General features: G+C 43.6%; 3 protein-coding genes across 3 annotated transcripts; 1 reads left to right on the top strand and 2 right to left on the bottom strand.

Annotated features, from left to right (window-relative positions):
• Positions 1 to 271: 271 nt before the first annotated feature.
• Positions 272 to 10,924, bottom strand: LOC123624173 (olfactory receptor 5-like). Its single transcript, XM_045531806.1, has 3 exons — positions 10,005 to 10,924; positions 1,322 to 1,359; positions 272 to 408 (listed from the first exon to the last, which is right to left on the bottom strand). Exons 1-3 carry the CDS (start codon positions 10,922 to 10,924, stop codon positions 272 to 274), a joined length of 1,095 nt encoding a protein of 364 aa, XP_045387762.1.
• On the top strand, positions 5,748 to 6,686 carry LOC123624581 (olfactory receptor 5-like). Its single transcript, XM_045532523.1, has one exon. The coding sequence runs from the start codon at positions 5,748 to 5,750 to the stop codon at positions 6,684 to 6,686; it is 939 nt and encodes a 312-aa protein (XP_045388479.1).
• A 9,366-nt stretch (positions 10,925 to 20,290) lies between the features above and the next one.
• Positions 20,291 to 21,262, bottom strand: LOC123624172 (olfactory receptor 10A7-like). The gene has a single exon (XM_045531805.1). The coding sequence runs from the start codon at positions 21,260 to 21,262 to the stop codon at positions 20,291 to 20,293; it is 972 nt and encodes a 323-aa protein (XP_045387761.1).
• Between the last annotated feature and the right edge of the window lie 6,596 nt (positions 21,263 to 27,858).

Below are 27,858 nucleotides of genomic sequence, written 5' to 3'. Positions count from 1 at the left end.
TACCTCATGTATTAGTGTTAAATATATATGTACATGGCAAAAAATCAGTGCACATGTGGATAAACACATTTTTGAGTAAAGTCTGTTATTGTAACCTCCTTAAAAAAACTTGTATATAAATAGTCATAGTAGCATCACTTGTAACAGCCCAAAATGGAAGCAACTAAAAAATCCATCAATTGATAACTAGGTAAATAAAGTGCAATATATCCATACAATGGCATATCGGAGTGAATATTGGAATGAAAAAGGAATGAAGCACTGACAGGGGCTACAACGTGGATGGACCTTGCAAACGTTGTGAACGAAGCCAGACACAGACCATCACGTAGTGTGTGGTTCCACTCACATGGAACACCCGGGATAGGCAGATCCCTGAGGCAGGAGGCAGATGAGTGGCTGCCAGCGCTGGGGAGAGGGAGGGCTGAGAAGTGACTGCTTAATGGGCCCAGGGTCTCTTTTGGGAGTGATGAAAATGTTCTGGAATTAGTGGTGATTGATGCACAAACTCATGAACGTACTAAAAACCACTGAATTTTACACTTTAAATTGGGTAATTCGTATGGTATGTGAATTATATCTCCAAAAGTCTGCTAACACAAATAATAATAGTAGCTAATATTTGTGACACTTCCACTTTGTGCCAGACACTGCCCTAAGTACTTCTGAAGTGACTAATTGAATCTGTTCAATGACCCTGTTAGTTCTGTCCCATTTGAGTTCCATTTTATAGGAGAGTAAACCAAGGCACAGAGAGAGGAAGCAGCTGTCTCAGGATCACACAACAGGAAAACGGGGGAGCCAGGGTCTAAACCACATGGGCGCTCCAGATGCTGTACTCCTAACCGCTGTGCTGCACCATCACCAGTGAACTCCCACAAAACCACGGGGCTGGGTTTGTTTCCCACCCGGTGGGAAGGTCTGCGTAGAGCTTCCCACAGCCTCCCTAAGTTCTTTCCATTCGGTCACCAGCAGAAACGGAGCTGTGCCCTGTGGGCTTCTTGTCCACATGCCTGGGTCCACGTCCTTGTGCCCACATGCCTCAGCCCCACCTCAGTTTCCCTGACATAACCAAGAGTCACAGGGTGAGGGAAAGTGTGGCAAAGACATGGTGGGACAGGAGATGGCAGGGGAAAATGTCAGGGGTCTCAATGCCAGGGAGACAAGTGTGTGTCTCTGTGTGGACGACAGGAGCAATGGAGTCCAGCCCTTCTGGGATGTCCTGGGGACAGGAGGTCAGGCGGGATACAGGATGTGGAAGCCCAGGAAGAGGGAAGTATGGTGGGACTCCACCTTCCAGGGAGGTGAGCCCCACGCCCACCTCCTTCTGCCTCCACATGGGCACAGAGGCACGGAGTTGGTAATGAGCAAAAGTCTCTGAGGGTTGGGTCCCCAGGGCTCTCACCTTGTGGTCAGAGCCGAAGATTAAAATCTCTGGTTTCTGGGATCCCTGTCAGCCCTGGGAACTCCTGGATCAAGAGGGTTGTTAGAGTTTTGTTCTCAGCTGCAGACAGACCAAGAAGCAGAAGGCAGGTGGAAAGGACCCCAGGCTGGGGAGGAGGGGAGGGCCAGGGTCTCCACCTGGCTGTGTGATGCGGGTGGTGATTTGTAACAGGTACATCACACGACTGTCATTCTTTGATAGTGATGACAACGGTACGATGATGGTGATGGCAATGAGGATGAGGGTGAGGTTGAGATGATTACTGACAGTTGAATGCCTACTGTGTATAAAACTAGGTCTCTTTCTTTCCCTTCCTGGGTATAACCACTAAAGCCTGAAGATTTAGCTGTGTCATTCCCAGCAAGGCAAAGAAAAGGAACAGAAATGTGATGGGAGGAGAAGTGGGACTTAATTGAGCATGGATAAGATGGGTTGGGGCCCAGAGTGGAGGCCAGGAGGCTGGAGGGAAGCAGCAGACAGTCCAGGAGGCAACTGTTGTAGGAGGAAGAGGAATTCTACAAATATGTGAAGGCGAAAATAAAACTGTCAGAAATTATCATAATAAAAACAAATCAAGAGTCCAGATGCAGTAGGAAGAGGAACCAATGGTAGTGTTCTTTTTTCCCAGGGGTTGCATGAGCTTTCTAGAGATCTGAAAGATAACAGCCCAGACGGGAATCTCATAAAACGCTGAGTCCTTTACAAGTGGACACAATTCATATGCAGCCCCAGCTTTCCCTTCACCCGACACTGTTTCGTTACTTTTTCTGCAATGTTCTAAAACAACATTTCTCAGCCTGAACTGTAGCTCCACCAAAAGAAAGTTCAAGTGTTTGTTTCTGACTAACTGAAAAGCTGTTTCTATAGCAGTGTTTCTCAACTTTCTTTTGGCAATGAGAACTAGAAAGAAATGTAGTTTATTTCCTGGATAAGCATGCACACAACTGAAATAAACGTTTCACGAAACAATTCCCACCCTTATTATAAAGCCATAATCTTATTTTTAAAAAATATTTTCTACTTTATCAAAGAGTGCTGGTCACATCTGGCTGGACTTATTTCATGATTCACTAGCAGATTACAACCTGCATTTTGGAAAACATGGTTTTGTGGCACAGAAAGGATTTGTATCTCCTCTTTGGGTGACAGAATTTAAGGAGACAGCATTTAGTAATTCCAGCCAGCAGAGCAAATTATGTCTAAAACCCATTCCAAAGATGCATCCTTGCACCTGGGCAGGCCCAGCAGGGGCAGAGAGGTGGACGTGGATTTAAGGACGATGTGGTGTGGTTGTTACAACATGGCTCTGAGTCCAGTCCTGCAGGTCAGTTTCATAAAACTGAGAGTGGATGGAATCAGCCTTGATAGTTTTTAATTTTGCTGTAACTAATACATTCTCTTGATTCCACTTACAAGGGATAAGTCTAAAGTTCCCTTTGACCATGATCTGTAATTGCAATCCTCACCCTTGAAGTAACCTCCATCGTGGGTTTATATCATTCCCTACAGTTTCTGTGCATTTCTGTTTATATTTACAGACCTGAAGGAAAATAAACAGTAGCACTCTGGGTGGCTGTTTTATGCAAGTTATATCATACTGTCCTTTTTCCACAACTTGCTTTTTTGGTGGCACAATACTGGTCAGAATATCTTTTATTTCACTGCAGCCACACTGCATTCCCTTTTAACTGCTGCGTAATATTCCACCTGGCTTGGTCCTAGTTACTACTGCTCTCAAGTACCCCCTTTCTGTACTTAGGATAAAGAAAATAAGAAACAAACCCCTCATCACGGCCACTATTCTAAAGACAAGCATGACATGATCTGATTTTTTTTTTTTTTAAGATCACTGGGATTATCTCGTGTTTTTAGACAAGGTGCTAAGTGCTTTAGTGGGTTTATTTTATGCAATCCTCCCAGGGAGGGATATCCTATTATCACCACTTTACAGGTAAGAAAGCAGGATTACAGATGATGGAACTTGCCTCAGTTTACCTGATTTTTATGTGGCGGTGTTGGGAATGAACCTGAGTTTTCTATCACTCAAGCCTGTCTCTCAGCCAAGACCCCTTCCTGTATCCCCACACCACTTCATCCTACTTTCCCATTTACTGGCTAAACTCTCCCTCTAGGCAGTGACTTTTCTTTTCAAACTGCGGGCCATGACCTATTCGTGGATCCTAAAATCAATTTAGGGCTTTTTGGCTTCAGTTCTACTGACCTTTTGGGTAGGGTCGACCTGTGTTGGGGGCATCTGTGCATTGTAGGAGGTTTAACAGCATCTCTGTCCTCTACCCGTTAGATGCCAGTGGATACAGGCCTAACTGCAAAATCAGTACAACCAAGGTGGAGAAGCCCCAAATTAATTCTTTAAAAGTTTTATTTTAAATTGACAAGTAATAATTGTACACATTTATGGGGTACAATGTGATGTTTTAATATATATATACATTGTGAAATGATCAAATCAAGCTAATTAGCATTCTTATCACTCAAATATTTATCATTTCTTTGTGGTGAGAACATTTAAAATTCTCAACCAGGTGTGGCAGTTCATGCCTGTAATCCTAACACTTCGAGAGGCCGAGGCAGGAGGATCGCTTGAGCCTAGGAGTTTAGGTTTGCAATGAGCTACGATGACACCATTGCACTCTAGATTGGGAGACAGAGCAAGACCCTCTCTCAAAAAAAAAAAAAAAAAATCTGCCTTTCAGCTATTTTGAAATATTCACTATATTATTATTAACTATAGTCACTGAGCTGTACAACAGAATGCCAAAACTTATTCCTTCCATCTAACTGAAACTTTGTATCCATTGATCAACTTCTCTTTTCCTGCATCCCGGCCACCCCCTGCCCCCAGCCCTGTTAACCACCATTCTGTTCTCTACTTCTATGAGTTTAACTCTTTTAGATTCCACATATAAGTGAGATCATGTGGTATTTGTCACTCAGTGGCTGGCTTATCTCATTTAACATAATGTCCTCTAGATTCATTCTATGTTGTAATGAAACCATTTCCTGTTTTTTATAAGGTTGAATAGTATTCCATTGTGTATGTATATCACATTTTAAAATCTATTCATCCATTGATGGACATTTAGATTGATTCTATATCTTGGCTATTGTAAACAATGTTGCAATGGACATGGGAGTACAGACCTCTCTTTGACATATTGATTTAAGTTCCTTTGGGTATGTAGTCAGAAGTGGGATTATAGGATCATGTGGAAATTGGTTTTAGGATCCACTAAGAAGATCCCCAGTAGTAAAGATCAAAAATGTCACCATACACTGCCAAATGTCCCTGGGAAGGGGGGTGCACAAAGTCATCTCCAGTTGAGAACCACTGGTCAAAACCAACACTTTATACATGAAATAAAATAGATCCAAATAGAATAGAAAATATCCAATGGCATGTCCCAGGTTGTGATACAAAATATACTTCTCACTCTGTATTGAGTTTGAGAGCACCACAGTGGACTGCAGATTGCTGGAAGGCAGGGACCGAATCTTATTCAACTTTGTCCCCATAACTCAGAGCTTAATAGTAGGTGCCCTGTAAGTGTTTACTGTGAGTGTTAAAGAAAAAACAGAGCTGCGCAATAGTTAAGGCGGTAAAAACAGGTTTTATTCAGGAACAATTGCACTAGGGGAAAAGAGACCTCAATATAGAACTGGGCTCAACCCTTGTACAGACCAGTGAGGATTTATAGCCAAGGGGCAGGGTGGGGGAGAGGATGGAAATTACTAAGAAGAAACTTCTGGGGTGAGGGGGATTCTGGTTAAACTGACTTGTGGGGATTCTTCCCGGGGCAGGTCGGGGATCAGACACCCAGGAATGAGGAATTTGTTCAGTTATCGAGGGTGGTGGGGTCTCTGCAAACTGACGTAGCAGGGTGCTGGACAGAAGGAGCCTCCTCATGTGGGAATTCTCTAAGGCCAGGGGGACCAGGGAACATGAGGGCAGGAAAGGGTGCCCGTGGAGAAGCAGCATGACATGAGATGGACCCAAGGATCCAGGCAGGGGGGACTTGCGGGTTGTGTTAAGGAACCCGTTTATTCTAGGGGTAATGGGGACCGTGTGAGGAGTTTTAAGCAGCGGAGTGATCCTATATTATCTATGATTTTGGAAGATCCTAGTAACTGCTACATGGAAAAGGCTGTAGAAATAAAAAATGGAAGCAGACAGACCAGATAATTATTTCATTTACTCAGGTAAGAGAATGGCTTGGATCTAGCGTGAGGCAAGATGTAGAGAGAGAGATTTGCAAAATATTTTGTAGGTGTATTTTGTTCTTAGATGGAGAGGTCCTTGGAATTGGGCAACACGACCAGAGTCCAGGAGTTTGTCCTGCTGGGCTTGTCTACCAGGCTGGGCATCAGGGATGCCCTGTTTGCCGTCTTCCTGACCCTCTACCTGCTGACCCTCCTGGAAAACACGCTCATCATCTACCTCATCTGCAGGCACAGCGAGCTCCGCAAGCCCATGTACTTCTTCCTGGGCAACCTCAGCTGCCTGGAGATGTGCTACGTGTCTGTGACCACGCCCAGCCTGCTGGTGGGGCTGTGGGCTGGACCCTGCCCTGTGCCCTTCACAGCCTGCATGACCCAACTCTTTTTCTTTATCTCCCTCATCTGCACAGAGTGCACCCTCCTGGCCTCCATGGCCTATGACCGCTATGTGGCCATCTGCCGCCCACTGCACTACCCGCTGCTCATGCGGCCCCAGATGTGCCTGGGTTTGGCCATAACTTCGTGGCTTGGGGGACTGCTGGTCTCGGTGATCAAAACAGCATGCATAGCTAGCCTGTCTTACTGCGGCCCCAATGTCCTCAACCACTTCTTCTGTGACATTTCCCCTCTGCTGAACCTGTCCTGCACCCACGTGGCCCTGACGGAGCTGGTGGACTTCCTGTCAGCCATCGTCATCCTCTGGGGTTCCCTGCTCATGGCCGTGGCCTCCTACGTGGCCATTGGTAGGGCTGTGCTCCGCATGCCATCAGCCGCCACCCGCAGCAAAGCCTTCTCTACCTGTGCTTCCCACCTGGCTGTGGTGGGCATCTTCTACTCAGCCACTCTCTTCATCTATGCCCGTCCCAGCCGCGTGGAAGCCATGGACCTCAACAAGGTGCTGTCGGTCATCTACACGGTGGCTACACCCATGTGCAACCCCGTCATCTACTGCCTGCGGAACAGGGAGGTCCAGGCAGCTTTCCGTAGAACGCTGCACTGGTCCTGAGGGTGACCAGTTGACCAGGACATGGCGGCAATCTCAGGTTATCAATACTCTACATTTTAATTGAGATATAATTCACATACCATTAATTTCACCCTGTGAACATGTACACATGTACACAGTGGTTTTTTTTAATAGTATATTCACAAAACTGTGCAACTATCACCACTAATTCCAGAACATTTTTTTCACCCCCACAAAGAACCCCACATACATTAGAAGTCATTCCCAACACCACCCCACCCCTGCTGCCTCCAGCCCTAACAAACTACCGATCTACTTTCTGTCTCTGTGGATCTGCCTGTTCTGGACATTTCATAGGAGTGGAATTATGTAAGATGGGGCCTTCTGTGACTGGCTTCTTTCACTGAGCATCACATTTTTGAGGTTCATGCACATAATAGAATGTATCAGTGCTTCATTCCTTTTCAGGGATGAATAATATCCCATTGTACGGATAGACTATATTTTGTTTGTCCATTCACCCTTTGATGGACATTGGTTGTTTTCACTTTTTGGCTATTGTGAATTAATGTTGCTGTGAACCTTTGTGAACATCTTTTTGTGTGGACATATATTTCCAATTCTCTTGAGTATATAAATAGATGTGGAATTGCTGGATCATATCATAACTGTATGATCATTTGAGATCTGTATGATTCTATGTTTTGAGGAACTGACAAACTATTTTCCAAAGTGGTCAATTTCCTACTTTTAAGATATATTTTTAAGATACTTAAGATATATATGTGGCCAGTTGTGGTGGCTCACATGTGTAATCCTAGCACTCTGGGAGGCTGAGGCAGGAGGTTGGCTTGAGGCCAGGAGTTTGAGACCCTCCTGAGCAAGAGCAAGGTCCCAGAAAAAACCAGAAAAAATTAGCCAGGCATGGTAGCACGCGCCTGTAGTCTCAGCTACTCAGGAGGCTGAGGCAAGAAGATTGCTTGAGCCCAGGAGTTTGAGGCTACAGTGAGCTGTGATGATGCCACTGCACTCTAGCCGGGGTGACAGAGCGAGACTCTGTCTCAAAAAAAAAAAAAAAAATACACACACACACACACACACACACACACACACACACACATATGTGAGAGCAGATGAGGGACAGTTATAAATGGGAAATTTATAGATGAAACAATGCAAATGACCAGTGAAACTAAGAAACATCATTGGTACTGGGGGAAAACGCTAACTACAACAAATTATATCATCACTGTATCAGATCAGGAAAAGTTGTAAGTGATGGTTAACACCTACAGCTGAAGAGGCTTTGGAGAAGTGGGCACGATCTCTCATACATTGCTGCTGGTGGCGGCATAAATTGTTAGAACCTTCTTGGAGACCAACCTGGTAACACTATTAAAATTTTCAAATTGTTGCCTACAATTTCACCCAGCACCTCCACTTTTGGAAGTATTTTATAGGGAAAATAAAGCACCAACCTACAGAAATTTCTGTATAAGTTTGTTTATTATAGCATTGCTTTAAGTGACCCAAACTGGAATGTGAACATTCATCAATAAGATCATGACTGAATAAATTATAGCTGCTCCATACTGTGAAATCTTATGAAGCTATTTAAAAAGCAAGAATTAGTTATATCTCTATATATGAACATAAAGGCATACTATATTTGTAAATGAAAAGGTAAATTAAAAATTTTTTTCCTAAGGTAAAATTTTAATAAATAAATGCTCATGACAGCATAATATAGAACAGTAATCCTTAATAGTTCAGAAATAAATTTTCCATATTTTTGTATCTTTTTTTTAACTAAAAACATTTAATAAGAGAAACTCTTATGTATGTCTCCATATGCTTGCATAGGGTGTATTTGAGGATGCACACACCCAAAAATTCAAGGAAAGTGAGAATTTTTTTTTTGTAAATTTCAGTAAAAATAGAAGTTATTAACTGAAATTGGTACAATGCTTCTAGAGGGCAATTTGGCAATATGCATCAAAATTCTGAGGGTGCATGAACTTTGACTCAGAACACTGTTGTAAGAATTTTTTGCTAAGAAAATATTTTAGCATGTCTGCAACAATGTAGTTGCAAAAATGTTCATAGCATTTTGCACTTTCAGTGGAGAACTATTGGAAGAAGTTTCTATTCAACCATAGAAGGTCAGTTAAAATAAACTGCAGACACTGGGGTCCTGGAAAACAACCTTTATAAGGATATTTACTACCACAAAAGATATCTATTGTATATTGTGATGTGGAAAAGTCAGGTGATAAAACAGCACGTACAGTGCAATTATGTTTTAATTTTTTAAATGCAATGTGTGGATATATGTATAAAGAGGAGGATTTGGAAACAAATACTTTAAAATACCGTGAAATGGTTGCCACTGTGTGAAAGAATTTGGGAGTGTTTTGCTTTCATTTTCATTTTGCTGCCTTTTGGCAATTTTCTGTGGTAAGCACATATTGCTTTTGTAATAGAAAATTTATTTTGAAATATTAAAAAAATCGCTATACTCTCCCTCTTTTGTCTGTAAGACAGAGCTGAACCTCCTTAACTAGGAATTCAAGATTCCAAATTATGTTTTGGTGTCAGCCACACTAAACTCAACGTTACCATGACATGTCTTACTTTGCATACCTGGATGACTTTGCACGTGTTGTTTCATCTGCTAGGGATGCCACGCCTTTCCTTGTCCTGCCTTTGAATGCAGACCCAGCTTCCGGTCTCCTTTTAGGAGTTTTCCCTAATTGCCCTGAAACTCAGGCACAATGTAGTTCTCCTCCCTCCAGTCTTCCATGCCTTCACTTCACATGAGGTGAAAGTAATGACTAGCGTGTGCGCGCTACAGAAGCGCGGACCTCGTCGGTCCTGCTCAGTAAATAATCTCTGTTGGTGGACATTTGAGTTATTCCAAATCATTTCCAACACAACAATGTTTATTTCAAATTTCACAATTTTGCAATAAACATTCTTGTACATATAATCTGTGCACCCCGAAGTGACACACACACACACACTTATAACATTTTTCGTTATGCAAAGGGTAAGTTGCTGTTTTCTGCTCAACTGCTGTCTTCATTTCCTGGATTAACAGGGAGTTTGCCCATCTTTTTGTAGGTTAGCAGGTTCCATTTCTTCATCAAAAACCTGCCTGTTCATGACCATTTTCTTTTTATTTTGTAACATTTTAATTTTCTATGTCACTTTTAAAATGTCTTTATACATTATGTTGAGAATATTTTCCTACAGCTTCCGATTTGCCTTTGCAAGCGACGCGTATGTTTCTGCCCGAGAAGGTCGGGACAGGGGGGTCCGCGCCCCCGCGGGGAGATTGCGCGCGGGCCGAGCGCGCTCCGCAGCGCCGCGTGGACCTCGCGATTCCGCAGGCAGTAGACCACCGGGCTGCACAGCGGCGTGGCCACCGTGTAGACGACCGACAGCACCTTGTGGAGGTCTGTGGATTCCAGGCGGCTGCTGCGGGAGTACGTGAAGAGAACCAGCGCGTAGAAGGCGCCCATCACCAGCAGGTGCGAGGCACAAGTGGAGACAGCTTTGCAGCGCGCAGCGGCAGAGCGCATGCGGAGCACCGCCGCCCCGATGGCCGCGTACGAGGCCAGAGCAACCAGGAATGAGCCCCAGAAGATGACGATGGCCGAGAGGAAGTCCACCAGCTCTGGCAGGGCCACGTGGGTGCAGGACAGGTTGAGCAAAGGGGAGATGTCGCAGAAGAAGTGGTTAAGGACATTGGGACCACAGTAGGACAGGCTGGCGATGCATGTGGTCTTGGCTACCGAGACCAGAAGCCCCCCAAGCCACGAGGACAAAGCCAACCCCTGGAAGACCTGGGGCCGCATGAGCAGCGGGTAGTGCAGTGGGCGGCAGATGGCCACGTAGCGGTCATAGGCCATGGAGGCCAGGAGGGTGCACTTGGTGCCAATGAATGAGACGAATAAGAAAAGCTGGGCTATGCAGGCTGTGAAGGGCACAGGGCAGGGTCCAGCCCACAGCCCCACCAGCAGGCTGGGCGTGGTCACAGACACGTAGCACATCTCCAGGCAGCTGAGATTGCCCAGAAAGAAGTACATGGGCTTGTGCAGCTCGCTGTGCCTGCAGATGAGGTAGACGATGAGTGTGTTCTCCAGGAGGGTCAGCAGGTAGAGGGTCAGGAAGACGGCAAACAGGGCATCCCTGATGCCCAGCCTGGCAGATAGGCCCAGTAGGATAAAATCCTGGTTTCTGGACATATTGGCCAAAGCCAGAGACCTCTCCATCTACGTGAAGAAAGAAAGGTTTTTAGAGACACTGGTCCACGCAGAAGTACATGAGTAAAAGAAGAAGAGTGTACATGGTTAGACTCCCCTGCTGCTGATGTAACTTTGCTGTGGGTGAACTACTGTTAGGAGAAACAGTGAGCAGCAACTGGGAATTGCAAAACTGGAAACAAAAAACTTACACCTGTGCTTACGATGTCTGTGGTCTTAGGCAAGACACTCAACCTTTACAGGCCTCAGTCGCCCTATCTGTAAAATGGAGGTGAAATCTATTCCCACAAAGTCCTTAGTCCTTATGTATCTTGAGCACAGCAATGGATGAGATAGTACTTTATAAGGTGAGGAATGATTATTATTTTCTTACTTTTGATGACCTTATTGGTTCTTTCCACGTTGGATTTTTTCATTTCATTTTCCAAAAATTTCTCAAGACCCCAGGGGTCATCTGCACTATTTTTTATTTTAAAAAATTTTAGGCCGGGCGCGGTGGCTCACGCCTGTAATCCTAGCCCTCTGGGAGGCCGAGGCAGGTGGATCGCTCGAGGTCAGGAGTTCGAGACCAGCCTGAGCGAGACCCCGTCTCTACTGAAAATAGAAAGAAATTATCTGGACAACTAAAAAAATATATATAGAAAAAATTAGCCGGGCATGGTGGCACATGCCTGTAGTCCCAGCTACTCGAGAGGCCGAGGTAGTAGGATCGCTTAAGCCCAGGAGTTTGAGGTTGCTGTGAGCTGGGCTGATGCCACGGCACTCACTCTAGCCCGGGCAACAAAGTGAGACTCTGTCTCAAAAAAAAAAAAAAAAAAAAAATTTTAAAGTTGTATTTTATTTTTACTTGTCATAATAATTGTACATATTTATAGACTGCAATGTGATGTGTTTTCTATAACATGTATACACAGTGTAATGATCAAATCAGGGTCTTTAGCATATTGGTCACCTCACACATTTTTCGTTTCCTTTGAATGTAGTGAGGACATTCAAAATCCTGTCTTCTAGTTACCTCAAAACATATGATATAATATTGTTAACTATGGTCACCCTACTGTACAATAGAACATGAGAAATTATTCCTCCTCCCTAACTGTTGTCTGCACTATTTTAAATAAAGGAAGACTCATAGTTCCCTTATTCTCAAAATATACCTGTCTTAGTTGGGTGGAATTTCTGGAGGAAATTTGTCACTGTTTGTTAGAAAAAAGTGCCAGCAGTAATTGGTTTTCTAAAAAGACCAGTGAGAAGTTTCCTCCTTGAATATTTCTAAAGACAACTCCTTCCAGAAAGATAGCATAGCAGGGTTTTGTTTGGTTGGTTGGTTTGGTTTTCTTTTTTTAAATATTTTTTTAAGGAAAGAAACTATATATTTTAAGCATTATTTATGTGACCCTGTACTGGGTTGAGTTTCTAAACATATAGGGATCAATTTATTTTTGCAAAATTTGGCATCATTTTGCCCATTCAGATGCATGACTGCACTGAAGCTCACAGGCACTGAGTTGTTCGAAGGGGTGGAATTGTGGAAGTAGAGTCCCTTGCCTTAGCCATTAATACTGAAAATTCAAGTTGATTTTTAGGCAACTGAGACATGAAGAATAGACTATTTGGGCTTATTTCTAACTTACCATTTAAATATTTATTCAATAGCAAATTTTACTGAGTACCTATTATGTACCAGGTGCCTGATATAAAACAGAGAATGAAACCAATGTCCATGACCTTTTGGAATTTCTAGGTAATGAGGAGTTGAGAAGGCAGACAAAAGGACAAGCCTAGCCCAGGTGCGATGGCTGATGCCTGTGATCCCAGCACTTTGGGAGGCTGAGGAAGGAGGGTCTCTTGAGGCCAGGAGCTTGGGGCCAGCCTGGGCAACGCAGTGAGACCCTGTCTCTACAAAAAAAAATAATAATAATACAAAAATCAGCTGGGTGTGGTGGCATGTGCATGTACTCAGGAGACTGCAGCTGAGGCAGGAGGATCGCTTGAGCCCAGGAGTTCGAGGCTGCCGTGAACTATGATCGTGTCACTGCTCTCTAGCCTGGGTGATAGAGTGAGACCCTGTCTCTAACAGCAACAACAAAAAAACAACAAATAATATAGAAATGAGAAAATTTGGGTGGCTCATTACTAAGGAAAAAGCAAATATCAGGATGGATGTGGTTGGCAACATCTGGAGGAGGCTATTCTAGAATGGGCAGTTGGAGAAAGCCTCTTTGAGCAGGGAGGTGATGTTTGAGTTTCTTCTCTGCTGATGAGAGAGAAAAAGTTGAACACCGAGGTGCTGGAAGTCAGTGCAAAAACCTTGTCAGGAAGGTGCTTGGTGCCTTCAAGGAAAATAAAAGCCAGTATGGATGAAGGGCAGAGTAATAAACAGGGGAAGCGGAAGTTAGGTTTCTTCCCATTTGTATGCTGAGCAAAATCTGCTTCCCTGAAAGTACATCTGCATTTTAAGTCTCTCGTGTTGTTCTAGTCTCTCAGTGAAACATCCCCAGTCAAAATTAAGTGTCAGAGGTAAACCATCAGAGTGACAGAATGCAATAAAGCCCAGAAACAATCCATGCACGTATACAAACTTGACTTATGACATGTATTGCCGATCAATGGGGAAGAGGATAAACTTTTCAATAAATGGTTCTTGGATAATTATTTATCTGCACAGAAAAATAAAAAGAAATTAAGAACCTACATCACACCACATATACAAAAAAATCAATTTCAGATGAACTAACATATAAATGTGGAGTAAAAAATTTCTAAACTTTTAGAAAACAACATGGAAGTGTGTCTTTATTGCCTTGGGTGTATAGAAAACAATAAAAATATAGGAAAGGAATTTAAACCCTGTCTTTTTAACATTTAAAAGTTCTAATTATCAAAAAAGTTCTGACTAACACAAAAAATTAAAAGAAAAGACACAAAATAGAAAAATATATTAGCAATACATGTAAGTGTAGGATACACAAAGAAATTGGTCAATCAATATGCAAAATAGTTTTTTCAGTGGAAAAATGGACAAAAGGTCAGAATGTATCCCTCACCAGAGAATAATGACTCAAAACACAGAAATATGCTGATCTCATTAGAAACCAAGAAAATGGAAATTAAAACTAAAATTAAATACCATTTCACACCTATAGAACTGAAACAAACATAAACATCTAAAAATATTAAGTTTAACAATCACATTCATACACTGCTTCTGGGAGTCTAAATTGGTATGATCAATTCAGAAATAAATTAGGCATTATCTAGTAAATTTTAAGATATGACTATGCCCCAGAAATTCTATATTCAATCATATATCCAGAATAAGGTTCATAGCAGCACTGTTTTACTAGTGAAAAAGAAAATAAAAACTTTGAAGATCTGAAGTGTCCAGTAGTAAAATTGATAAGTAAATTGTGATCTCTTTATACAATGGAGTGTTATTTTGTAAATAAATGAATGAATCACACCTAACATCATTAATGAATCAATCTCAGAATCATAATATTGAGCAAAGAAAGTCACTTAAGTATGCAAATAGTATAATTTCATTTATATAAAAGTCAACCTGTGCAAAAAAATTTTTAAGAACATATTTAGAAATACAAAGGCATGTACTAAAAGAGAGTAAGAGAATGATGGGTTCAACATTCAGGACAGCAGTTACTTCTTAGAGGGGAGGAATGGAGTGCGAAGTGCACATAGGGGGCTTTTAGGACAAGAAGTCATGTTCTTAAAATCGTTAATGAGTACACAGGATTCACCACATTATTTTTATACCCTACACGTGTTGCACATTTTCTTTTCCATTGACTCAATATTTATATAAAAGTCATTTTGAAAAGTAGCTTCTATATAGGTTAAAAGGTATATAACTGTTCCCTCAAAGGTCAGTTTTTTGCCTGTTAATTCTTTTTTTTTTTTTTTTTTGAGACAGAGTCTCACTCTGTTGCCCGGGCTAGAGTGCCGTGGCATTAGCCTAGTTCACAGCAACCTCAAACTCTTGGGCTCAGGCAATCCTCCTGCCTCAGCCTCCCTAGTAGCTGGGACTACAGGCATGCACCACTATGCCCGGCTAATTTTTCTCTCTATATATATTTTTAGCTGTCCATATAATTTCTTTCTATTTTTAGTAGAGGCAGCGTCTTGCTCTTGCTCAGGCTGGTCTCAAGCTCCTGAGCTCAAACAATCCACCTGCCTCGGCCTCCCAGAGTGCTAGGATTACAGGTGTGAGCCACCGTGCTCGGCCTTGCCTGTTAATTCTAAAAATAAAATTCAAAAGTAACTTTCTCAGTTCAGCATCCTTATTCCATTCCCCAGAGGTAATGACCGTTACCATGTCTTGTAAGTTCCTTCCAGAAATTTTGCCAGTGTATTCATGCACTTTGTATAAACACCCTCTTCCCTTTAAGACATGGCTGAAACCACATATCGAGTGTGGCTACCAAGATCCCTTTGAATATAAATACTATGTTCTTTCTCCCATACTTCAAGGTCTCCTCCCTCATTTGTTTTAATATTATTTTCCCCTTTGAAAATGTTTCATTCCTCATGTTCAAACTAAGGAAAAAGAATGAATACTTCCAAGTCTGTTGGTTTAAACAAAGAATAGACAAGATCGCTAAGATAGCCCCCTTCAATTAACACATGAAAAGTGTTGAATAATAAAAATGCAATGAAGTATTTGTAATTATTGCTATTGTTAGTTATTTTATAATTATATGGAAGTAGTTCAGCACAAAGTAGCAGCCATATTCTTAGTCAAAACTTTTATATTGTTGCACATCTCATTTTTCAGATAAGCACAGCTAGAATCCAAGTTGGTGCTTAAAGTTCTTTTCAGGCTAACTAACTTCTCTGCTGGTTAGGGTTGCACTTCTCTTGGTCCTGAAGAAGGCTGCTCAGCCACCCCTGTCTTTAAGGCCAGTGGCGCTTGTCCTTAGTAGTGCTGAAACGAATCCCTGCCAGTCTCCTACTGCGGACTTTCCTGCCTGGGCTGGACTTACTGCCTCCTCTGCTATGCTCCATCCGTTGTCCTGACTTCTTTTCCTTTCTGTCTACCTCTGTTACTGCTTTAAATTCTTCATGAAGGCTTCCTCCTGTTATCTTGCCTCTCTGACAACACTGGATGTTCTAGAATGTCCCTGATTAATCTGCTAAAGAACTGATGAGCATCTTAAAAGGTATTGAACTGTTTGGGGATGATTCAAAGATTTTGAGTCCATTCTACAAACATTTGTCACACCTGAATTGCACCCAGAGCCTGAGATACAGATATGATTGACTTGGTTTTAGCCCCCCAGAGAAGTCTGTGACCAGCCTCTTACTAGTTGTGTGACCATGGGTAAGACACTTAACCTCTCCAATCCTGAATTATCCATTACCTAAGAAGACAATATTTCCTTCAAAAATAAAAAAGATACTACATAATTCTAGCATTTATTTATGCCTGTGTACTATGTTCTGGGTAATTTAGACGTGGTATAATAGAGTAAGGTGGCCCTCAAGCACTTTTACCATGGCCCACAATAACAAATACATTTCACATTGTGACCGAGTCACAGTGACACACATACAGTCGAACACCACATTCATAAACGAAACAGAAGTTTAACAAAGCAACACTTACCTTTATGTGAATCACTTGGATATTTTATTTCACATTCTATTCTATGTTAATTTAAATCCTAGTTTTGACTGAATAAATTGATTTAATGATTCTCAGTTTAAAATATACTGTCATCAGCTTATGAACCGATCTTTGGAATCAAGGAGAACTGGCTCTCTCCCAGGCTCTGTCTGCAACTAGTTTGTGACCTTAGACAGGGGCTCCAACCTTCTAAGCCTCATGTCTTAATCTCCAGCATGGAGATAACAACCCTGACTTCATAAGGTTGTCATGGCGATTAACTCCAGTAAAGTCTCCATGGTGCCCAGTGCCCACCCCCATAGGTGTCCTATAGGAAGGAAGACTTTTCTCATCTTCTCTTTTTTCTTCCCCAAATCAAGTGATCTTACTTCCTTACCTCTCAGCCAAGGCAAAAAAGTTGTTTTTTCCTTTCCTGAAGGAGACTTTTGAGAACAAAAAGATTCAGCTTCTGACCCTGGACATAGGGGAAGGTGCCTGTGACTGGAAGAGTTGACCAATGAATTCAAAGATCTCCACCCATTTCAAAAGTGCTGTAAGAAGTCGTATTTGGTCCTGAGCAGTGAGTTCTCATCTGCTTCTCCTAATTTATCCACCTCTGTGTTCTCTGAGCTGCCAAGGAATCTCTGTCTTTACAGCCAGCTACAAGCAGAAGGACCAACTTAAATCCAAGAAGTGGACCTTAGAGGACTGTCCTAATCTCTGTGGATTTAGAGAAAAGATTAAAATGAAAACTTTTCATGAAAGTGTACTGGGGCTTGGGAAAGTGACTCAAAGGTAATGTTGGTTCCAAAACAGGCCTCATTCACTTTGAAACCCCTAATGGTGCCAGAACTTGTGTTGGATACTGACACTATAAAGCTGCATGGAATAAAATTCCTGCTCCTAAGTTGCTCCCAAGACACTGAGGGATACTGACTCTGAAACAGATTATTTATAACATCTTATGGTAAGTGAAAGGACACATATCAGTATGCAGATAATGGGAACCCAGAGATGTGGCAAGACATTCTAAGAGGGATATATGAGTTCAGTCTCTCAAAAGTGTTCCAAAATCACCTCTGCTTGATGTAAGACAGGAAACAAGTAGATAGACAGGACATTACACCAGCTTAGAGAGAAAATTAAAATATTTTCTTCCCACTGCCTGCTGGGTGGGAATTTTAGCTTCCTAAATTAGCATTCAACAAACAGTAAGCATTATATGCATACAATGCGTCTTTTCCTCTCTATGCCCAGATTCCACAATAAGTAGGTTTCTCTATTGTGGAACACCCAATGCAAATTTGAGTTATCAAATTTAATTATTTTTCTTTTTCCCTTTTGTGCAATCAAATAAAATAGATAGATTTAAAAATCATGCACCCATGACTCTAGCATAGCTTGCCCCCACCAAGGAACAATAGTGGCATCAGTATACAATATGCTGCAATCAACAAACAATACCAAATATCTCTTTTTCCTTTTTTCCCTATAGTTACTCTTTTTGTTTGTTTGTTTTTGGTTTTAAAATATCTTTTAACTGACAAATAATAATTGCACATATTCATAGGGTACATAGTAATGTTTTCATACATATAATATATAGTGATCAGATCGTGGTAATTAGCATAACCCTCATCTCAAACATTTATCATTTCTTTGTGTTGAGAACATTTAATATCCTCCTCCTAGTTACTTGAAACTGTACATTATTGGTAACTATAGTCATCCTACAGTGATACAAAACACTAGAACTTATTCCTCCTATCTAACTCTAGTTTTGAATCCTTTAACAAATCTCTTACAGTTTTTTTTTGTTTTTCTTAATTCAAAATATTAGAGGGGTACAAATATTTTTGTTACTCGGATACTGTGTATAATGCTCAAGTCATCGCTTTTAGTGTGTACATCACCAGAAGTGTTTATTGTACCTTATAAGTAAGTTTTTACCCCTCCCCCTCCTGCCCTTCCCCGACGTGGGAGCATTGTCTGGAAGATTAAACTATTCTATGCACAAAAGCACCTATCAGGATTCCTAGTATCTATTAGATGCTCAGTAAGTGGTAGCTATTGCTATTATTAATACCTGTAAAATGGAGGCCACATACACTTCTCAGAAATGATGCAAAAATTAAATGAATAGAAACATGCACAGATCTAGTACAATAACAAACACACAGTAGATAATAATCTTCATTCTTCTTTCCCTTAAGCCTAAAAACCACTTAGCTCCTGACACTTACATGCTCTGAATACCTTGTATTATACATATTTACTTACTTTTCTCTTACCAGTAGACTGTGACCTCATTCAGAGTGGGGACCCTGCCTTTTATTTATGTATTCTTGATGCCAAGGAAAGATCTAGGTTACAGTAGCTCTTTGGAATGTTTGTTGATTTACATTTAAAAAGTCAAAGATCTAGATCCTAACCCCTAGAATGTTTTTCTTAAGGTGAGTTATTTTGACTTTGGAATGCTTGGTCATGACCATACAAGGATGTCTGACGCAACTGGTGATGGAGGAGGGAGGAAGAAGAACCCAGCAGAGCAATGGCCTGAAGTCAAGTCTCCAAGAAATAGACCACAACGTATTGAACAAGTCCCTTAACAAATATTTATACAGTTTTCCAGTTTTTGTTACTACAAACACCGCTTCAGCAGATATCCTGGCATGCTTATCTTTGCCTATGTATAGGAGTATGTTTATAAGATACATAGGGAAAAAAAGTAGAATTAATAGGTCAATATACATTTAAACCTTTTAAACATATTACAAAATTGTCATTTAAAAAATTACATTGCTTTGCATTCCCATCAAAGACATCTAAGAATGTTTGTTTCATACCCCCTCCACTATACTAGTTCTGGTACATCTTTTCAATTTTTACAAACTCACAGAAATAAACAATACCATTGCTGCAATATGCATTCATTACAACTGTCATTAGAACCTCATCTCTATCCCTTTATTGGTTTTGATTTTATTTGCACTGACTTCATTATCAAACAAGTACTCCCAGTTACAGGCCAGATAGGTGTTGGTATCTACAGGTTTACATCTTTGCAGCTGCAAGTCCAGGGACTAAAAGAAGTTTGAAAAAAATTCTTGGGGTATAACTGTCTGATGTAGATCCTACCAATGTTCCAAATTCCTCACCTCAATGTTCCACATGATTTGCCAATAGCATGTTACTGGGTATGACATGGCCAAAGCCTTTCCCCTATTGTAATAATAATTTAAAAAAAGCCTGAGCTAGCCCTGTGATCCCAGGAGAAGGATGATGGACACATGGACCAGAGTTGCTTCAAGCCAAACCTACATCATCCAACACTCACTTGCACCACCAAGCAAAGCCAAGATCAAAACCACCCAGAAAAGCTCAGCTTAGATTAGCTAACCCTCGCTGACAGAAGATTCAAGAAAACAAAGAGCATGTTTTAAGATAGTAGATTTTATAATGATTTTTACACAGCATTCTTGTGGCAATAGCTGACTGATTCACTCCAGGTGGTCCAAAGTAGATTCCTTTGCCCACCCCTACTAAATAATTGTGATCAGGGACTGAATGCTTGGTCTCATGCCCTTCCTTGGACAGAAAGGTGGAATCAGCATGAACACATGGACTGAAAGAAGAAAAGTTATAGCTCCCTGGAAGAAATCAGAGTGTCGCTCTAGATACTTGCACATGGATCCTGGGCAAAAAAACTAGACATCAATAATTCCTGACTCTAAGCAGCGGCCTGGAAGAGCTCACTCACGGGCACCGCAGCACAGGGGCCCCAGAGCTGCCTTCACCTCCTTGTTCCGAAGGCTGTATATGAGGGGATTGAGCATGGGGGTGACCAGGGTGTAGGACAGGGACACCACCTGCTTGCTCTCCGGGGAATAGCTGGCCTTGGGGCGCAAGTGGATGACCCCCGTCGTGCCATAAAACAGAACCACCACGATGAGGTGGGAGGCACAGGTGGACAGGGCCTTGTGGCGCCCGGTGGCCGACGGCATCCGTAGGACGGTGGTCAGAATCTTGGTGTAGGACGCAGCGATCAGACAGAAGGGAACCATGATGACAAGCACTGTGGCCGCCAACACACTGGCCTCAAAGACCCGGGTGTCCGCACACACCAGCATCAGCAGAGGGGCGATGTCACAGAAGAAGTGGCGGATGTCACGTGGCCCGCAGAAGGGGAAGCGGAACAGCCAGATGGTGAAGACCAGCGCCACGGGGACGCCGGCCAGCCAGCAGGCGGCGGCCAGCAGGTGACACAGCCGCGGGCTCACGACGGCGGCGTAGCGCAGGGGCCTGCAGATGGCCACGTAGCGGTCCCAGGCCATGACGGTCAGGAGGAAGCACTCGGACGTGACGCAGGACAGCACCAGCAGCAGCTGCAGCGCGCAGCCCGCGGGCGACACTCCCCGGCCGGGCCGCAGCAGCGTCACCAGCAGCCGCGGCGCGACGTCCAGCGAGAAGCAGATCTCCACGAGGGCCAGCTGGCGCAGGAAGAGGTACATGGGCGCGCGCAGGGCCCGGGCCAGGCCGGGGAGCAGCGCGATGAGCGCGTTGCCCAGCAGCGCCAGCAGGAAGGCGGCCAGGAAGAGCGCGGCGAGCAGCGGCCTCAGCGCGGGCACGTGCGCGAAGCCCAGCAGGACGAAGTCGCGCGCCCAGCTTTGGTTGGCCCAGGGCGCGGCTGCGGGGGCGCCCGGGGAGGCCCAGGCCGCGGGCATCGGCCCAGGGTGCGCAGTGGGGACCGCGTCCGGGAGGGCGGAGCAGGCCTGGGGAGGGAAGTGGGAGGGAGAAGCCGGTGAGGTGGAGAATAGCGCCCACCTGGCCTCTGTCCCGAGTGAGCGCTGCCCAGCGCCGGCGGGGGGACGGGGGGCGCGGGGGGGACCTTGTGAACCAGAAAACCAGGCCGTGCCACACACAGGACCCCTCTTGGACTCCCCAGGGAACGTGGGGTGAAATCAAATGACTCCCCTGCTGGCCTGGCCCCTGCCGCTTCTCTGATCTCTGCTCCGCTGAGCTCCATGCACAACTGGCTTCCGGGGCCTTTGCACTGGCCACTCTCTCCCCTTGAGATCCTCCTGCCCACAATGTTTACATCACTGCTTCCTTCTCTCCCCCAAATGTCAGCTAAGATAGCCGCTTTCCGCAGAGTCCTTCCCCAGTGGCCCTGTTTAAAGCAACCTTCCCCAAACACACACATCAGTCACTACCACAAAATCTGGATTTTGTCAAAGCCAGTCTGAAGTTGTTGTTTGCTTGTTCACTTGCTGATGGTCTGTGGGCCCATTCAGTGTGACATCCAGGAGAGCTTTTCTACCTGGTTCGTGTCTGTGCTTCTGGCGCACAGGAGAGTGCCTGGCACACAGCAGGTGCACAATAAAAGTCCATCTATTAAATTCTTTTTTTTTTTTTTTGATACAGTCTCGCTCCGTTTCCAGGGGTTAGAGTGCCGTGACGTCACCCTAGCTCAGAGCAACCTCAAACTCCTGGCCTCAGGTGATCCTCCTGCCTCAGCCTCCCAAGTAGCTGGGACTACAAGCATAAAGCCATGGCATCTGGCCAATTTTTCTATTTTTAGTAGAGATGGGGTCTCGCTCTTGCTCAGGCTGGTCTCGAACTCCTGATCTCAAGCGATCCTCCTGCCTAAGCCTCCCCGAGTGCTAGGATTACAGGCATGAGCCATGGCGGCCAGCCAGTCTGTTAAATTCTTGAGTTTCTTTCCAAGAGTAACAGGAGACAAAAACTCACTAAGTCCAGCTCCAACGACCTCCCTATCCATGACACCTAACATTTCCTTCTCACCCTAGAGCCTGTACACTTGTGCAGTTCTGTTCCCTGGAGCCGTTGGCATTGTCACACCATTCTCATCCTCTAGGTCTCCTTTCCAACATCAACTTCAGATTCCTCTATCCCAATTGCTGGAAACAATACAGGCAACAGTCCTCCTGCACTATCTATGCTATTTGGTTGTAATTCAACAAAAACTGTGTTGCATTTAATTTTTGCTCAATCACATCTATTTCCTCCTGTAGACCCCAAACACCATGGAATAGACACTTTTCCATAGAACACCCAGAAGCTTATTCTCCATTAAATGGTGCTATATCTTCTCTCCCACAAGGGTGATTGGGAAGAATAAATGAGAAATATTAGGAAGTCCTAGGCACTGGAGCTGGCTCATAGTTGGTGGCCAGTAAGTGTTGATTAACATGTCCCAGCATCAGTGCTTTTTACATGAATCTAAACCCTTCCTCACATCCTTTCTACACTCCTGTTACGTACATGATGAAGCCTTAAGGGTATTGTCATAGCATTCAAGTTCCCTTTGGTTATGGCCCCATATTCATGCATTAATTTTAGCCAGCAGGTATTCACTCTGCCAGGCACTGTAGCAGGAACTGAGCTGGGATTTAGAGGCAAAGAGGAAAGTCCAACCTGTTCTGTGACCTCAGATGCCTTGGAGGACGAGAGGGAATCCCTTCCTCAGAAGGAGGATTGGGAAGGTTTTTTGAAATGGCATTCTAGCCCCTGGCCCCATGTCTAGCTCATAGGAGGGGCTTTGTCAATATTTACTACATGCATAAACCTTTCTCAGGAGGGACGGGGAGGGGTTGGTTAATGGATAAAAAATTACAGCTTGATAGGAGTGATAGGTTCTGGTGTTCTATAACATTGTAGAATGACTATAAGAAACAACAATTTATTGTATAGTTTCAAACAGCTAGGAGAGAGGATTTTTTTTTTTTTTTTTTGAGACAGAGTCTCACTTTGTTGCCTGGGCTAGAGTGAGTGCCGTGACATCAGCCTAGCTCACAGCAAACTCAAACTCCTGGGCTTAAGCGATCCTACTGCCTCAGCCTCCCAAGTAGCTGGGACTACAGGCATGCGCCACCATGCCCGGCTAATTTTTTCTATATATATTTTTAGTTGTCCAGATAATTTCTTTCTATTTTTAGTAGAGACGGGGTCTCGCTCTTGCTCAGGCTGGTCTCGAACTCCTGACCTTGAGCGATCCACCTGCCTCAGCCTCCCAGAGTGCTAGGATTACAGGCGTGAGCCACCGCGCCTGGCCTAGGAGAGAGGATTTTGAATGATCTCAACATAAAGAAATGGCGAATGTTTGAGGTGATGGAAATTCCAATGATCCTAATTTAATCAGTACACATTATATACTTCTATCAAAATATCACTCTGTACCGCATAAATATGTCCAATTGTTACATGTCAATTTTAAAAATAACATCTAGAATGTAAATGTGTAATGATAATTTTTGACACACTGGGTTGAATAAACTATATTATTAAAATTAGTTTAAAAATAACTTCTGTCTTGCTCACGATCTTATGCCCAGCACCTAACACAATTCCTGGCTTATAGGAGGTGCTGAATAAATATTTATTGGATGGCTGAACCTCTATCTTGCTCATAGTTACTTCTCCAGGGCTTATATCTGTGTCTGGCACACATAGCAGAAGTTTAAAAATATTGGTTGAGTAACTAAGGAGAGGACCTGTTCTTGTTTCTTACCTTCCTTCCCATAATTTCCCCCGACCCCTGTCCTCACATTCTGTTCATTCCTGCATCACGTTGGCTGATCACACCTTCCCCCCTGTGGAGCACGTTGTTCCCACTCTTTTCCACAGAGTCCTAAAATCACACCAGTACCTCATGCTGTGGCATCTGGCCACACAGCCCATTCATGAGAACACAGTGCTGGAGCAGAGGATAAGTACTTGGGCTCCACTTTTAACACTCAGAGACCCTGCCATGCCAGAGAACAGATTATTTTCTCCAAGCCAAATCCTCCTCGTCTGTAAGTGGGTTCCATTGTGAAAAAAAAAAAAAAAATACGTCTCAGGACTACGGATGGAGAAAATTAAGCACAGAGAATATGGATGTCTTGCCCAAAGTCAAGAGGAAACTGGGACTCTTAAATAACTTACCCAAAGTTGCACAACTGGTAAACAGTGGACCAGAGATTCACATTCAAGCCTTCCTCTCTGGCAGGTTCACACTCCCACTTTTCCAAATTGGGGATGCTCAAAAAAATGACCCTGTGCACCTATTTGTGGTCCTGCATTGTGCCATCCCATGGCAACCTCCCTTGTGTGGAACATGATTGTCCTTCCGTAAACGGTGTCACAGGCTCATCACCATCCCCTGTGCCTCTACCCTAGCCAGCAGAGCAGTAGTACTGCAACATCAGAACATCTAGAATATAGCTCCTGCGATCCAGCCTTTACACTCTGCCTCAGTCTCCCAGGGGACATATTTTGGATTTTTCTTCAGCTGGTACCTCAACTAGCAATAGTCCCCACCCCCTCTCTAGGGACCTATATCTGCCTCCGCTCTTCTGAAAATTTCTTCCCAGTCTTATTTATTCAATGACTATTGACTGAGCATCTATTCCAGTTCCAGCACTGTGCTAGGCACCCAGGGTGCTCTGTGGAGAACAGAGCGTCTGGGTGCAAGGGCAGGACCAGGGGAGGATCCAGAGGCCGCTCCGGTCTTCCTGAACATGAGGGAAGTAACAGCTGGGACTGTAGCCGTAGACATTTAAAGAAGGGGAAGTGGACACTCTCGGGATAAATTCTGGAGGTTGAATCAAAAGGTGCTGCTGATGGAGTGAATGAAGGAGAGAGAAATGAAGGCTACTCCTAGGCATTTGGCCAGAGCAGGGGGAGGAGGTGTCATTTGCTGAGATGGAAAGACCTGGTGATGATCCAGTTTGGGGGTGAGGTGGGCTGAATTTTAAACATGAGTAGGAGAGTTCTGTAGGACTTCCAAGTCGGGTTGTAGTGGAGACAGTTGGACTTACAGGTCTGGGCTTTGGATGCAAGCCTCAATGTGCAGACATGCATTGGCCATTTTCAGCACAGGGAAGGGTTTCGCAGCTGGGGTCAGATGAGCTCACCCAGAGAGGCTGTGCTGACTTAACCTCTCCCTTTCTAGCTCTTTAACTTGGGTGGGGCATAAGCAGGGTTTGCTTAAATTGGGCACTCACTGCAACTGCCTGATGTGCTATTGTCGTCTTCATTCCCCTTATGGGGAAATTGAGGCACAGAGAGGTTCAGTAAATTTACCCAAGTAAATGTCAGAAAACAGATCTGAGCCTAGCAAGTCCAGCTCCAGGGTGAGCTCTGTCCTATGCTGCCTCTACACCCAGGAGATACCCAAGGAATACTTTATAAGTTAACGCATCATTTCCCTCCCATATCCTTGTCTTATCTGCCCCAAAGCACACAGAACACCCCCTCCTCTTGCCTGCCTCACTCCTAGGGGATGGGATCACCTGTGGAGTGCTCATGCCTGCACTTACCCAGGGAGGACGGACAGGCCTCTGTGTCAGGGATTCTGTCTTGCACACCCTTTGAATGACAGGATCATGGCAAAGTTCAGACAGAGCTGGGCTCGAGTCTGGGGGCCACCCCTTCCTGGTGTGACTGAATACCTCAGAACAAACATTCGCTCCTCTGAACAAATATTCGCTCATCATGAAACGGGAAATCTTTTTTCAAGGACTTGATCCAATGTACAGCATGGTGATGAGACTTAGCAATGCTGCGTTGTGTACCAGAAATTTGCTGAGAGGGTAGATCTAAAGTGTTCTCACCGCACAGAAAAAAAGGTAACCAAGTGAGGTGATGGATGTGTTAAGTAGCCCGATCATGGTAATGATTTCACAATGTACACATATACCAAAACAGCAAGTTGCACACCTTAAATATATACAACTTTTGCCAAGTAGATCTCAATAAAGCTGAAAGAAAAGAAAAAAACAATTGACCTGACCTTCAGAGTCATAAGAGTTCAATGTGTTTCCTGGGAGAGACTCCGAACACCTAGCCTAGCATCCAGTGGGAATCTCAGCTTGGAAGAACACACCACTGGCTGGTTGCAGAGGATTGATGTGCATTGTGTCTACATGGGATGCTAGTTTTATCATAAAATTTTAATTTTTTTTCTAGAAAAAAATGTGTTTATATGCTATTAAGGTACTATTTATTTATGATGGTGATTGACTGAGTTAACCCAGGCTAATCAACAGCACAGTGGCTGTCACCTCATAAGAGCTCAATAAGAGTTATTGTTACTAACTATTAAAAAGAAATAACCCCGGATGCCTCTTGCTAGCTGTGTGATATTGGGAGAGTTTCATCCCATCTCTGAGCCTCCACTTCCACACAAATTAACTGGAGTTGGGAAGACCTCACCTGCCGTGTCATGAGAGCAAAGTTGAGTAGCTGAGGGTATCTGGGGACGTCTCAGGCTTGGTTTCTGCATTTGCTCTCAGGGTGGGGAGTTCTGCAAGAGACACAGAGACCGCACTCTTGCCTTTCATGTACAAAGGTGTCAAGGCTGATAACTCAGCAGACATTTGGTGGGATTTGAGCTATGCTCCCTGGAATAAGGATGGAGTTATCAAATCTTAAAATCTTCAGTGACTAAAGCATCTTTGAGTGTCCTCACCCACCTCCCTTCTGTGACTCTACAGCCATGGCTGGAACAACATCAACGAGTTGTTAAGCCCTTGCTTGCACATCTCTTATGCTGGGAGCCCACCACTTTCTGACAGCCTCTCCACCCCAGACTTCAAGGATGGTTACAAAGGTCTTCCCACTGGCTCTCATGTACACGGGAGGGCAGGAGTGTGAATTGGAACCAGTTCTTTGGAGCGCATTCCCGATATCTGCCCACACTCAGCACTCAGGAAATCTCTGGGCCCTGCAATTCTACTTCTAGGAATTTATCCTGCTGATAGTTTTGCAAGTATGCTCAAGGAGCGGTGTGTGAGCTCAGTTGGAACAGAGGATTATTTCTATAAAAAAAAGATTAGAAGGAACTTAATGTCCATGGTGGTTGCCAGGGCCTGGTGAGAGGGAAGAATGGGAATTAATGTTTAATGGATACAAAGTATCAGTTTGGGAAGATGAAGAGTTCTGGAGATGTGATGGTTGCGCAACAATGTGAATGTACTTAATGCTCCTGAACGGTACACTTGCAATGATTAAGATGGGGAATTTTATGTTATGTATATTTTACCACAATTTAATAAAACAAACATTAAAAAATATTTTTGAAATAACACAGGTATGCACAAAATGGAAAGAAAGCATTCTCCAGCAACCAATCCCCACTTCCCAGTGACAGAGTTTATGGTTGGCTTATATCCTTCAGATTTTTGTTATGCACATGAAATGTTTTCTATGATTTGACTCCTACTCTAATGTCATGTAACACTTGGGAATCAGAAAAAAAGTAAAGTTTATGAAAACTTACCTGTTATTATATCACCCCCACAGATTATTCCTGTGA

This window comes from Lemur catta, chromosome 19, assembly GCF_020740605.2.
Source record: "Lemur catta isolate mLemCat1 chromosome 19, mLemCat1.pri, whole genome shotgun sequence".
Classification (NCBI taxonomy): domain Eukaryota; kingdom Metazoa; phylum Chordata; class Mammalia; order Primates; family Lemuridae; genus Lemur; species Lemur catta.
This window is presented reverse-complemented; position numbering and strand designations above follow the sequence as displayed.